Source organism: Macaca fascicularis, chromosome 7 (assembly GCF_037993035.2).
Source record: "Macaca fascicularis isolate 582-1 chromosome 7, T2T-MFA8v1.1".
Classification (NCBI taxonomy): domain Eukaryota; kingdom Metazoa; phylum Chordata; class Mammalia; order Primates; family Cercopithecidae; genus Macaca; species Macaca fascicularis.
In genome coordinates, this window is record NC_088381.1 from 90541560 (window position 1) to 90556577 (window position 15018).

The 15018-nt window shown below is 47.4% G+C and overlaps 1 protein-coding gene across 3 annotated transcripts in view; it reads right to left on the reverse strand.

Annotated features, from left to right (window-relative positions):
* The window catches only part of SLC7A7 (solute carrier family 7 member 7), a 43209-nt gene extending 28471 nt beyond the window's left edge, over positions 1-14738 (reverse strand). Inside the window, exons 1-3 of one of the 3 annotated variants that reach the window (XM_015453566.3) lie at positions 14585-14738; positions 10238-10366; positions 7794-8334 (exon numbers count right to left, since the gene is read on the reverse strand). In XM_015453566.3, coding sequence (XP_015309052.2) covers positions 7794-8292 — 499 coding nt within the window. In that variant the 5' untranslated portion in view covers positions 8293-8334; positions 10238-10366; positions 14585-14738. Of the gene's footprint in view, positions 1-7793; positions 8335-9836; positions 9918-10231; positions 10367-14584 lie in introns of those variants that run through there. The other 2 variants (XM_065548626.1, XM_065548627.1) reach the window with 2 other exon arrangements.
* Between the last annotated feature and the right edge of the window lie 280 nt (positions 14739-15018).

Here is a 15018-nt window from a genome sequence, read left to right on the forward strand (position 1 = left end):
AAAAAGGAACGCCTGGTGAGGCGCAGTGGCTCATGACTGTAATCCCAGCACTTTCGGAGGCCGAGGCGGGTGGACCACGAGGTCAGGAGTTCAAGACCAGCCTGGCCAAGATGGTGAAACCCCATCTCTACTAAAATTACAAAAATTAGTTGGGTGTGGTGGCGAGCAACTGTAATCCCAGCTACATGGAAGGCTGAGGCCAAAGAATCACTTCAACCCAGGAGGCAGAGGTTGCAGTTAGCCAAGATCATGCCACTGCACTCCAGCCTAGGCAACAGAGCAAGATTCAGTCTCAAAAAAAAAAAAAGAAAAGAAAAGAAAAAGAAAGAAAGGAAGATATGGCAAGTAAGAAAATGTGGTACATTTATGCCATGGAATACTATGCAGCCATAAAAGGGAATGAGATCATGTCCTTTGCAGGGACATGGATGAAACTGGAAGCCATTATCCTCAGCAAACTAATGTAAGAACAGAAAACCAAACACCAAATGTTCTCACTTATAATTGGGAGCTGAATGATGAGAACACATGGACAAACGTGGGGAAAGAACAACACACACTGAGGCCTGTCGGTGGAGGTTGGTGGAGGGAGAGGATCAGGAATTATAGCTAATGGATGCTAGGCTTAATACCCACGTGATGGGTTGATCTGTGCAGCAAACAATCATGGCACATGTTTACCTGTGTAACAAAGCTGCACATCCTGCACATGTGCCTTGGAACTTAAAAGTGGAAGAAAAATTAAACAAATAAAAATTTTTTAAAAAGAAATTACCCATGTATGCTCATCAACAAACTGTACATACATCAAAGGCCAAATGCGGTGGCTCACGCCTGTAATCCCAGCACTTGGGGAGGCCAAGGCAGGCAGATCATGAGGTCAGGAGATTGAGACCATCCTGGCCAACATGGTGAAACCCCGTCTCTACTAAAAATACAAAAATTAGCTGGGTGTGGTGGCAGGAGCCTGTAATCCCAGCTACTCGGGAGGCTGAGGCAGGAGAATCACTTGAACCTGGGATCTCGACTCACTGCAACCTCCGCCTCCTGACATAGTGAGACTCTGTCTCAAAAAAAAAAAAAAAACTGTACATACATCAGTAAACTGGCATTATCATTCACACATCAACCTCTTTTTTCTTTTTGAGACAGAGTCTTGCTCGGTCACCCAGGCTGGAGTGCAGTGGTGCAATCTGGGCTCACTGCAACCTCTGCCTCCCAAGTTCAAGCGATTCTCCTGCCTCAGCCTCCCAAGTAGCTGGGATTACAGGTGCCCGCCACCACACCCAGCTAATTTTTTTGTGTTTTAATAGAGACGTGGTTTCACCATGTCAACCTCTTTTTTCAGGTAAGCATCACTCACTTGCTGGGAAAATGACCCACTTCTATGTCATGACAGCCAAAGAAGGCACTGCTCATGGAAGGGCCACATGAGTGCCCAGCAGAAGACTCGGATGCCCTGTCTACCTCACACTCAGCCCATCTTCCCTATTTTAGATGGCAGCCCCATCACCCACACCTGTCCAAGCTCAAACCCCTAGCTTCACGAACTCTGAGAGCTTCCACATCCCCCATACCTAGAATATATGCGTAATGGAGTGTGCCTGAAGGATTATGGGATATGAGAAGGCCAAAGCAGTGAAAGCACAAGGCACACCTTCAAGGGGTTTAGATTTTCTCCTAAAGCATATGAGGAGTCATTGGAGGATTTTAAACAGGGAGCAACATACTGGGGTGGAAACCTGTGGGCAAGGCTGGAGGAGGGCTTTACCTATAAGAGCTCCCCGACCCACAGCAAAAAGTCCTTGAAAGTCCACTGTTAACTTTTTTTTTTTTTTTTTTTTTTTTGACGGAACCTCTCTCTGTCGCCCAGGCTAGAGTGCAGTGGCCGGATCTCAGCTCACTGCAAGCTCCACCTCCTGGGTTCTTGCCATTCTCCTGCCTCAGCCTCCCGAGTAGCTGGGACTACAGGCACCCGCCACCACGCCCAGCTAATTTTTGTTGTTTTTTGTTTGTTTGTTTGTTTTTGAGACGGAGTCTCGCTCTGTCGCCCAGGCTGGAGTGCAGTGGCCGGATCTCAGCTCACTGCAAGCTCCGCCTCCTGGGTTCACGCCATTCTCCTGCCTCAGCCTCGCGAGTAGCTGGGACTACAGGCACCCGCCACCTCGCCCGGCTAGTTTTTTGTATTTTTTTTTTAGTAGATACGGAGTTTCACTGGGTTAGCCAGGATGGTCTCGATCTCCTGACCTCGTGATCCGTCCGTCTCGGCCTCCCACAGTGCTGGGATTACAGGCTTGAGCCACCGCGCCCGGCCTTTTTTTGTATTTTTAGTAGAGACGGGGTTTCACCATGTTAGCCATGATGGTCTCGATCTCCTGACTTCGTGATCCACCCGCCTCGGCCTCCCAAAGTGCTGGGATTACCAGCGTGAGCCACTGCGCCCAGCCAACTATTTCTTTATTCATACCCTCATCTCTGTTCCTAAGGCCACTCCACAGTGCAGATCTTCATCACCCTTCACATGGATTCAGTTTTCAGCTCCCTAAACTAGTCTCCCCACCTTTCTGTCTCTTGCTCTTTCTAAAAACATTCTCCATGTCGCCACCAGAGTTCTCCTTTTAACCAAATCTGATTATTTCAGTAGTCCCCATACCCCTGCTTAAAATCAGTAGCTGTGTAGCTTTGTAGCTCCCACCTGTAATCCTAGCTACTCAGGAGGTAGGAGGATCACTTGAGGCCAGGAGTTGGAGGCCGCAGTGAGCTATGACTGCACCACTGCACTCCTGCCTGGGCGACGGAGCAAGAACCCCCATCTCTAAAAATAAAAAAATAAACAATAGCTTCCCCTTATCTTTTAGATAAAGTCCAACCTGATTATAAAACCCATCTCACCCAGCGCTGTCTCCTAGCCCCTCTCCCACCCCACATTCCAACCATACCAATGACCTGGAATTCTCTGAACATTCTGTGCCTTGCACCTCCACACCTTTGTACATGCAGTCTCCTCTGTGAAAGGTCGCAGGAGACAGCTATATTTGTTTTCAAAATTCAGCTCAGACACCATGTTCTCTGTGATACTTTCCTAAGCTCTCCTCCCCTACAAAAATAAAGTTGCCCCATTTAGGTCAGGCGTGGTAGCTCATGCCTGTAGTCCCAGCACTTTGGCAGGCTGAGGCAGGCGGTTCACCTGAGGTTAGGAGTTCGAGACCAGCCTGGCCAACATGGTGAAACCCCGTCTCTACTAAAAACACAAAAATTAGCCAGGTGTGGTGGTGCATGCCTGTAATCCCAGCTGCTCGGGAGGCTGAGGCAGGAGAATCGCTTAACTTGGGACATGGAGGTTGCATGAATGAGGCGAGATCACTCCAGCCTGGGCGACAAGAGTGAAACTTCGTCTCAAAAAAAAAAAATATTGCCCCATTTGCTCTTATGGTGCCTCTATCAGTGCACAAATTATATTGCATGACAATTATTTGTTAACATGTCTGTCTCCTTTCTGGACTATAAATTATGGAATGGCAAGGGCCAGATATCATTCTTCTTCGTTTTGCAGCACTAAGTAAAATATCTAGCACACACATAGCATGCCCTAATTAAATTTTTTCTAAGGGAGGGAATGTATGAAAGCTCTAAATTAAAGCCCTTCTGTTGCTAAATCTGAAGATTCTGCCTAAGTTCTCACTTAGGCTAATCAGAATGTCTTTATAGGTCCTAGCATCTGACTTGTGTCAGGTGCTTATTAAACAGTGCCGGAAGGCCACGTGCAGTGGCTCCTAGCACTTTGGGAGACCATGGCAGGCAGATTGCTAGAGCCCAGGAGTTTGAGACCAGCCCGGGCAACATAGCGAGACCCCATCTCTATAAAAAAAATTTAAAAACAAAACTAAAACAGTGGCTGAAGGAATAAACCCATGAATCATATGTCACTAAATTCTTAGTCTTGATTGCCCTTCTGAACCTTCTTTAGATCTCTATGTTCCTCTGAAGTTATTAAAGATAGAACAAAGTCCAGATATTACCTATGCAGTAATATCTCATTTATCTAACCATAACTACTCAGATGAAGCCAAGAAACAGGAAAAGGAACAGGACTATAAGTGACCAAGAAAGATAGTAATTTTAAACATAATACCTTATACTTGAGTCATAATTTATGATTTTCACTGAATCTCATTCCATTCTCACAACAGCCTGGAATTAAACAGTCAGTGCACTTGGCTCAAGGTCACATAGCTATTGAGCCCAACCTCAAACACAAGTGTGTGCAGAAGTGGTGTGCACATTTCACTCTATCAGAGTAATCTCAAATGTGTGTCACACATCTGTGCACAAAACTCCATGCCTTTTACTCACTAAAGAGCTCTGCATATGAACCATAACTGTGACTACTTTGCATGTGTTATTTTTGTTTTGTTTTGTATTGTTTTGTCTTTTGAGAGAGTCTCGCTCTGTGGCCCAGGCTGAAGTGCAGTAGCATGATCTCGACTCGCTGCAACCTCTGCTTCCTGGGTTCAAGCATTTCTCCTGCCTCAGCCTCCACAGTATCTGGGATTACAGGCACCCACCACCACACCCAGCTTTTTTTTTTTTTTCTTCTTTGAGACAGAGTCTTGCTCTGTCACCCAGGCTGGAGTGCAATGGCACAATCTCTGCTCCCTATAACCTCTGCTTCCTGGGTTCAAGCGATTCTCCTGCCTCAGCCTCCCGAGTAGCCGTGACTACAGGCATGCACCACCACACCCAGCTAATTTTTGTGTTTTTAGTAGAGACGGGGTTTCACCATGTTGGCCAGGATGGTCCTGATCTCTTGACCTTGTGATCCACCCACCTCGGCCTCCCAAAGTGCTGGGATTACAGGCGTAAGCCACTGCACCCGGCCTTTGCATGTATTCTTACAAGGATATACAGGCACATGAATGTGTACATGGGTGAATGAGGGTTTGAACATGTATGTCTCTATTCCTAAATTAGAAGCAGAAAATTGGCCAGGTGCAGTGGCTCACGCCTGTAATCCCAGCACTTTGGGAGGTCAAGGCAGGTGGATCGCCTGAGGTCAGGAGTTCAAGACCAGCCTGGACAACATAGTGAAATCCTGTCTCTACTAAAGATACAAAAACATTAGCTTGGCGTGGTGGTAGGCACCTATAATCCCAGCTACTTGGGAGGCTGAGACAAGAGAATCACTGGAACCCAGGAGGCGGAGGTTGCAGTGAGCCGAGATCGCGCCATTGCACTCCAGCCTGGGCAGCAAGAGCGAAACTCTGTCTCAAAAAAAAAAAAAAAGAAGCAGCAGCAGCAGAAAATTAAAAAGGGGTGACTGGCAGAGGTAGGCACAATGCCAGAATCAAGGAATAAGAGCTGTCAGAAATGACACAGACAAAGATAGTTAAAATAATAGAATTCTAAGGCTGGGAATGTGGCCCATGCCTGTAATCCCAGCACTTTGGGAGGCTGAGGTGAGCAGATCACCTGAGGTCAGGAGTTCGAGACCAGCCTGACCAACATGGAGAAACCCTGTCTCTAATAAAAATACAAAAATTAGCCAGGCATGGTGGCACATGCCTGTAATCCCAGCTACTTGAGAGGCTGAGGCAGGAGAATCACTTGAACCCGGGAGACGGAGGTTGTGGTGAGCCGAGATTGCGCCATTGCACTCCAGCCTGGGCAACAAAAGTGAAACTCTGTCTCAAAAAAAAAAAAAAAACACCTCAGTGAAAACCCCCTTCTTGCAACACAAAGTGGTGCCTTCCACCCCTCCCTGACTGTTGCCATGTATGACAAACATACACAGAGATGAGCCCAGGCCAGACACAAGGACGCACAAAACACAGAAGGACCCCACCGAAGACAGCCAGTTCTCTACACAACAGTAAAATCAGGGAAGCTGGAAAGGAATGGGGCAATACAGAAATTGAAAGAAAAAAGGACACAAGCTGATGGGAGAGCAGGGAGCCAATGAGCAATTGCACCTGGTGCAAGATTCCTGTGCCCCAACTGCTACAGCAGCTGCCCCTCAAACTGACAGAATGTCTGAGCTTCTTCACAGTTGTGGGGTGGAAGGCATCTCTAAGGTCCTAGGCTCTCTCAGGTTGGAAGGGCATTTTTCAAGAATAGAGGCATCTGAGGGATGGGGCTGTGGAGAATCATCATCTCAGCACCTCCAATGGCTTTGCTGAATGTACAGATTTAAATAATATTTTATTTATGAGATGGAGAAAAAGCCAAGGTGGACTGAAATGACAGTATTAAAAATCTTGCCCACAGAGGCTGGGTGCAGTGGCTCATGCCTGTGATCCCAACACTTTGTGAAGCCGAGGCAGGTAGATCACTTGAGGTCAGGAGTTCAAGACCAGCCTGGCCAATACAGTGAAACCCCATCTCCACTAAAAATACAAAAAAAATTAGCTGGGCATGGTGGCACGTGCCTGTAATCCCAGCTACTAGGGAGGCTGAGGCAGGAGAATCACTTGAACCCAGAAGATGGAGGTTGCAGTGAGCTGAGATTGCGCCACTCAAGCCTGGGTGACAGAATGACTATCTCAAAAAAAAAAAAAAAGGAAGAATCTAGCCTACAGAAATACTCACGCAACTGCAAAAGGACATCCACTGGAGCATTATCTGTAAGACTGAGAAACTGAAACCAAGGTACATGGCCATTAACAGAGGACTAGCTAGATAAATAAACTACTTAAATCCTTATAATTAACATGGAATTAAAACATAATTTTAAAATACATCCTTAAAATTAACATGGAATAATACGAAGCATTTTTTAAAAAGTAGATCTGTAAGTAGAAAAGAATGTCACTGATAATGCTAGAGGAAAAGCACGTTGTAGAATTACATGTAGACTAGTATGATCTCATTTTTGTAAAAGAACAAAACATATCTCTTTTTTTAATTTTTTTTTTTTTTTTTTTTTTTTTTTTGAGATGGAGTCGCACTCTGTCACCCATGCTGGAGTGCAGTGGTGCAATCTTGGCTTACCGCAACCTCTGCCTCCTGGGTTCAAGTGATTCTCTTGTCTCAGCCTCCTGAGTAGCTGGGATTACAGGTGCCTGCCACCATGCCCAGCTAATTTTTGTATTTTTAGTAGAGATGAGGTTTCACCATGTTGGCCAGGCTAGTCTCGAACTCCTGACCCCAGGTGATCTGCCCACCTCAGCCTCCCAAAGTGCTGGAATTACAGGCATAAGCCACCACACCCTGCCAAAACTACATGTCTTGAAGGAACAAGAAAAAAAAAAATCAGTGTGCCTGTAGTCCCTGCTACTCAGGAGGCTGAGGCAGGAGGATAGCTTGAGCCTAGAAGTTCCAGGCTGAAGTGAGGTATAATCACACCACTGCACCACTGTATAATCACCAAAACTGTGTTTTGGGTGACAGAGCAAAACACCTGTCTCTTAAAAAAAAAAAAAAAAATCAGGAAGAATATGCAAACTGCTAATAGTCCTTACCATGAGAAGTTGGGGAAAAGGTGAGTGTTTTTATGTTACACTGTGGTACTGTTTGAAATTTCACACTAAGCATACATTAATTTAACTATATATATATATAGAGAGAGAGAGAGAGTTGTGTATATATATAATTGTATATACATAGTTGTGTGTATATATAGTTGTGTATATATATAGTTGTGTGTGTGTATATATATAGTTGTGTGTGTATGTATATATATATATATATGTTGTCAGAGGCATTCCTTTCTATCTCCTTCTTACTCCCAGACTGCACTCACATCCCAGCCTCTGCCCAGCCCTCCATCCACCACCTCCTGCCCCAGCCCTACTTACAGATGCAGGCAGCAGCCAGCAGGCGGCTGGCAGCATAAGGGGCCAAGCAGCTTGGGAAGAGAGGCTGTACCATGTAGTTGGCAAAGGTGATGGCAATGATGGCCTGGCTGGTGGGCTCACTGATGAGCAGGGAGGTCCAGAGTCTGATGAAAGCAAGGAATCCTCCAAAGGCCTCCAGGATATAGGCATAGCTGGCCCCAGATTTCTTAATGGTGGTGCCCAGTTCCGCATAACAAAGGGCCCCAAAGACGGAGAAGAGGCCCCCGACAGCCCAGATGACCAGAGAGAGACCAAAGGAGGCACTGTATATGAGCACACCCTTGGGGGAAACAAAGATGCCCGAGCCGATCATGTTCCCCACAATCAGGCACACGCCGTTAAGCAGTGAGATCTCCTTCTTCAGCTTTACCTGCTCCGGCCCTGGGCTGGCCCCATCACCCAAAGGGGAGGTTTCCACCTCAGGTTGGGAGGCCCCTTCATACTCAGTGCTGTCAACCATGGTGGAGGAGAGGAAACCCTTCACCAGCTTCCTGGCATTGCCCTTTAAGGAAGAAAGATGATGCTATATATTAGGTGGTTGGCAATTACATAGAACCTCTACCTGCCTCCAACGCAGGCTAATATGGGCAGCCCACCAACCACTGCAGAGACCTCCAAATAACCTTTTCTCTAGCTCACTCATCAAAACAACCCCAACTTGAATATGTATGTATTTATTTATTTATAGACAGAGTCTTGCTCTGTAGCCCAGGCTGGAGTGCAGTGGTGCAATCTTGGCTCGGCTCACTGCAACCTCAGCCTTCCAGGTTCAAGCACTTCTCTTGCCTCAGCCTCCCAAGTAGCTGGGATTACAGGCACCTGCCACCACGCCTGGCTAATTTTGTTTGTTTGTTGTTTTTTGTTTTTGAGATGGAGTTTCGCTCTTGTTGCCTAGGCTGGAGTGCAATCTCAGCTCACCGCAACCTCCACCTCCTAGGTTCAAGTGATTCTCCTGCCTCAGCCTCCCGAGTAGCTGGGATTACAGGTATGCACCACCACACCCGGTTAATTTTGTATTTTTAGTAGAGACGGGGTTTCTCCATGTTGGTCAGGCTGGTCTCAAACTCCTGACCTCAGGTGATTCGCCTGCCTCAGCCTCCCCAAGTGCTGGGATTACAGGCATGAGCCACCTTGCCCGGCCTCCAACTTGAATTTTTAAGAGAAGGCACTCATTCGCCAGAGAGAAAGCATCTGTCTCTCATCATTAGGATATTGCTGCTCACCCAACTCACCAAATAGAGAACGAAATCTTGGGCTGGGCACAGTGGCTCATGTCTGTAATCCCAGCACTTTGGGAGGCCAAGGTGGGCAGATCACCTAAAGAAGGGAGTTCAAGACCAGCCTGCCCAACATTGAGAAACTTGGTCTCTACTTGGTCTATACAAAAAGTAGCCATGTGTGATGGCACATGCCTGTAATCCCAGCTGCTTGGGAGGCTGAGGCAGGAGAATCACTTGAGCCCGGCAGGTGGAGGTTGCAGTAAGCCAAGATCAGGCCATTGCACTCCAGCCTGGGCAACAAGAGCAAAACTCCGTCTCAAAAAAAAAAAAAAAAAAAAAAAAAAAAACATAACAAAAAAAACACTAAATGTTGGTTCTCTCTGAGCCTGCTATAATACAAGATAGGCATGGGGGCAGCGTGGCAGTTCCCAGAAAATAACCATAATGGCTTGACCCTGAGTTTTCAGCCTTATCCAAAACCCGTCTTCCCTCCAATTTCAGCTTCAGCGATCACCTGCGCTGAGATACAACATTAGGAACCGATCTTACAAGCAACTAATCTGTGGGAGCGCCTCATGACGCTGCTCTTTTCCCCAAGGACTCTATGTCTGCCAAACCTAAAGGCTTCAGAAATCTGCTGGAAACCCACAACCATCCTCCTGCCCAAGGAGCATCCCTTAACCCTTAGCTGGAGTCTTCAGCCCTGGCAAAGCCCAAGTAGACCCACCTCACCCTGAAAGAAAACAGGCTATTCTCTTTTCCTCGCTTTTCCTTTCCCAGATACCTTTTTCCCGGTCTCTGGTATTCCAAGCCTCCTGCTCTCAGATCCCTCACATCAGCATCGTTGAATCACCCAAAAAAGTATGAATGAGAGAAGGGTGATCCAATGCACAACGAAACCTAGAGATGATTGGAGGCAGCTGATGGCCACTCCCTACCCCAGAGTTGCTGCTGGAGAGATACCACTGCAAGCCAAGGCAGGAAGACAGCTGCAGCCAGGCAGCACATGCTGGAAAACACCGAGCAGGAGACAGCTGAGAGGAAAACAGAAGAGGCTAGTCAAGCAATGGAGAGATATTAGGGCGAGAGGCACTCGGGAGAAGAAGCAATTAGACACTGCACAGCAGCAAAGACGAGGGTAAGCAAGGCGCGTGGAGATGAGAAGAGGGTGGAACACACACTTACTCCTTGGTCCTGGATATAAGCAGGTTCTCACGGCAGTGCCAGCAGCAGTCAGGAAAAGTGCCTTCCAGGATCTGTGGTCTGATGCTCCTCCTTCCCAGCCAGCAGTAAAAGGGAAGGCCAGAAAAATGCCTATGGATTTAAGCAAGAAGGGTGGAGGAGGTGAGGCAGCCTGCAAAGGAAGGAGTGAGGGAGGGGGAAAGGACTGTTAAGCAACCATCTGTGTCCAAGGTTCACTGGCCCTTCACATCTGCAAAAGCGGTGGCTAGGAGCTCTTGGCTCAGCACTTTCTGTGATAAGAAGTCACTCTCTCAGGAATCTCCTTTGTCAGCTCTGCTCTGGGACCGGGGACCCAGATGAAAGGACAGTCAGCTGGGTGCAGTATCTGTAGCCCTGGGGAAACTGTTCCAGACCAAGTTAGCTGAGGACAGGACAGTAGCCGGGAAGGAATACACAGCACTCTCTCTCTGTGTGTGTCCTCCATGCCCCACCCTAGCCTCTCTTCTCTCTCACCCCAAGCATTTAAGAAAGGGAGGAAGGTTGCACAGTGTGACACAAAGGCTTGTTCCCATGCTGAGATTACAGGAAGTGTAAGAGCAGTCTCTACACCCTGTGACTGGGCGTTCTAAGAGAACTCTGCACACTTCCCCATGCAAAGAGAGACTGGGAGGTTGCCTCCAAACCTGGGCCACTGCCCCAAAGTCTGAGCCTCAGACTACTTCAAAAGAAACACAGTCAAGAGATCAAATATCTGACTGCATCCCCACCAGACCCATGTGCCTTTTCATTCTTGACAAAACATACCAAGATTTTTGGGTAAGCATAAATTCCTATGAACGACTTCCTCATATATAAGTTTACTCCACTTTCCTAAAAAATATGAGGAAATCAGGCCAGGCGCGGTGGCTCACGCCTGTAATCCCAGCACTTTGGGAGGCCAAGGCAGCTGGATCATAAGGTCAGGAGATCAAGACCATCCTGGCTAACCCAGTGAAACTCTGTCTCTACTAAAAATACAAACAAATAAAAATAAAAATAAAAATTAGCTGGGTGGGGTAGCGGGTGCCTGTAGTCCCAGCTACTCGGGAGGCTGAGCCAGGAGAATGGCAGGAACCCGGGAGGCAGAGCTTGCAGTGAGCCGAGACTGGGCCACTGCACTCCAGCCTGGGTGACAGAGCGAGATTCCGTCTCAAAAAAAAAAAAAATTTAAAATAAAATGAGGAAATCAGATTTCACTGAATTCTGTTGGACAGACAGGCCCAGAACAGGCAGAGAAAGCTGAGCATTTTTTGGAAATCACATAGTTTATGCTGTCTTTATTATTTACTTTAAATCTGGTATTCTATTTTACCAACAGAAATAGACCCTATCCATTCTGAAATCCAACTGTCTGTTTCTTCTCATATCTCTTCTAACCCTCTTTGGTTATTCTACAACCAGAGAATAGAGATCTAAATATCTCTGGGAGACATCTCCACCATACATCCTCCCATTCTAGCTCTTTAAACTTTTAATTTAATCTAGGAGGAGGATTCTGGTGTGAGCGTTTCCAGAGATCATGCTTCTCCCAAGACAGGCATCACAGTGATCTGAAATCCTTCTGCAGGAGACTATCCTTTTCTCCAAAATGCTCCTGTAATAATAATTGCTATCACTTATTGAGCACTTACCTGGGTCAGACACACTGCTAAGGACTTTAAGCACATCATCTAATGGAACCACCAGAGCTCATATACTCTTAATCACACAAGTATACTATCCATCTCCCCATCCCCCTGGCCTGCCCTAGTCTCTAGGCCTTCTTTTTATTTTATTTTATTTTATTTATTTATTTATTTTATTTATTTTTTGTTTGTTTGTTTGAGAGAAGGTCTCACTCTGTCACCCAGGCTGGAGTGCAGTGGCACGATCTTGATTCACTGCAACCTCCACCACCTCCTGGATCAAGCAATTCTCATGCATCAGCCTCCTGAGTAACTAGGATTACGCCTGGCTAATTTTTGTGTTTTCATTTTGGTATTTTTATTTATTTTGTTTTATTTTATTTTATTTTGAGACAGAGTCTTGCTCTGTTGCCCAGGCTGGAGTGCAGTGGCGCGATCTCGGCTCACTGCAACCTCCGCCTCCCAGGTTCAAGCAATTCTCCTGCCTCAGCCTCCTGAGTAGGTGGGATTACAGGTACACACCAGCACGCCCAGCTAATCTTTTGTGTTTTTAGTAGAGTCGGGGTTTCACCATATTGACCAGGATGGTCTTAAACTCCTAAACTCAGGCAATCCGCCCACCTCAGCCTCCCAAAGTGCTAGAATTACAGGCATAAGCCATCGTGCCCAGCCTAATTTTTGTATTTTTAGTAGAGATGAGGTTTCGCTCTGTTGGCCAGGCTGGTCTTGAACTCCTGGCCTCAAGTGATCCACCTGCTTCTGCCTCCCAAAGTGGCGGGATTACAGGCATGAGCCACCAGCACCACCTTAGACCTTGCTTTTGGACAGGAATGACCTACATGGATTACCTGGAGGAAGATGTAATCAGACTAGACTAAAAAGAAAGAAAGCCTCTGTCATCCTTCAGTCTATAGCCTAGACTAAAGGCTCCAACAAAGTTTGTTAATCTCCTTCCTGGCTGCCCCTCCCCTTTCTCATTCTTTGCAGGGATAAGAGGTGATTACAAGTCCTCTTGGCAGTGCTGCTATTGCTAGGGTGCCCACTTCTAAAGCAAACAAAAGAAAACACAAACACATCATCACGCCTGCCCTTTTAAGACCAAATTCACTGGCACCAAGAGGTGGGCATGTGTCCTAATATGATGTAAAAGAAAGGAAGGAAGGAGGGACAAAGGAAGGGAAAACTGTGAGGGGGAATGGAGAGAGAAGTGTACAGGGTTTCATTCCTGACTGGTGGCATCTGAAAAGTGAAGTCCTATCCGTGGAATTTTGAGACAGAAATCTGCTGGGGGAAAACCCGCACTCCAGCAAACAGCATGCCCTGGTGGTAGCACCAAGAAGTGCTAGTCGACTCTAACCTACTTCAGTCTGCCCATGCAAACTAGGCAAGGGAGGCTGCCATTCATAGAGAACATGAAGCCCCTGTCTTTTCTCAACCACTACCTAGCACCCTGGACAAGAAGGCACCATCTTTGGCAGCTCACATTTCTCCCTAAGACCCCGGGTCTTAGGGTAATGCTTCCGCCATTCAGGCAGCCTGCGACCAACAATACCCCTAGGCTCTCCCAAAGGGGCTCTTCTGCCCCAGGTTTTCTTTTTTTTTCTTTTTTTTGGGGGGGGTTTGGGTTTTGGGGTTTTTTTTTTCTCCGAGACAGAGTTTTGCTTTGTCCCCCAGGCTGGAGTGCAGTGGCGCAATCTCTGCTCGCTGCAACCTCCACCTCCCGGGTTCTTCTGCTTCAGCCTCCCTAGTAGCTGGGATTACAGGCACCCACCACTATGCCCAGCTAATTTTTAATTTTTTTTTTTTATTTTTAGTAGAGACGGGGTTTCACCATGTTGACCAGGCTGGTCTCGAACTCCTGGCCTTGTGATCCTCCCACCTCAACCTCCCAAAGTGCTGGGATTACAGGTGTGAGCCACTGCACCTGGCCCACCCCAGGTTTTACATGAGCAACCCCGTAAGATAACAGCAGCCCTTGTCGTCTTTCCCTGTCTGAGATGCATTCATCTCTGAACACCCAGTGAAGATTACAGGACAACACACTCATCCTACAGCCTGTGGAAGAAATTTGATTCAGAAACTGGCAGCAGGGCCTCCAGTATGCAGTGCTGGGCAGAACAGTCAGTGGAGCCCCTCACCCTAACCTCACCCTCGAATGGCAACACCAAAACACACTTCCTCCAGGAACTAGCACATAACTCGGGGTCTTGGCTTCTCAGCCGAGCTCAGGGAACTACTGTAAGAACACACTTTCTCTCCCAGAGACCCCATGTCCTGCCTTCCTGGCTCCAACCAGTCTGTGCTGCCTCCCCTAACAACAGAAACAGAAAACAGATACACTCTGGTATGACTAGATTTCCCCATCACTCCAAGCTAGAAGCTCAGCTCCTCCCTCCCCAGTTCTCTGTTTGTTTTTCTATATTCTACTGTGGCTAAGTCAGTCTCTTAAAAAAAAAAAAAAAAAAAAAAAGGTGAAACAAAAAAGAAATTGTTTACTCCTGTGGCCAGGGCTTCCATTAAGGAAGGGCTGAAGTCTCTGGGCAGAAGTTTCAGCCCAGGGAGGGACACGGCTGGGATCAAGAAACAGGAGGCTCTTGGGTCTCCATTCAGCCGATTTTTAGGACTCACTCCATCCTCCTCCTACATTTCCCCTCTCGCCCATTGTCCCTCCTCTCCCACCTCTTACCTGTCCAGTGACCTTTGGGCAGGTGCAGGGAGGAGGGGCTACCAGCTCAGTCAAGGGAGAGGGGAAGGTGCTAGTTAGGAGAAACAAGGGTATGGCTCACGCTGCAGCAGCTGTTGACTCTGAGGAGCAGAAAAAGCAGAGGGTAACGGGGACTGAAATGGAAAACAGGAAAACACATGTGTGACTCTGGCCGGCAGCGGGGAGGGGCCAGGGGACGGGCTGGAGCTGGGACTGCCTGGTCAGACCCAGAGGACCTCAATGCCTGCCAGCCTCCAGGCACCTTCTCCACTACACTGGCACCAAATACCTGAGTCTCAGCTCCTTCTCCCTCCCTCAGCCCCACCCCCCTCTTCCTTGTTGCCCTACATTTACTGAGCATTTAAGCTTTCCCCTCCATTGATAGTGACCTCTGATGCCTCTTGCAACTCCCCTCA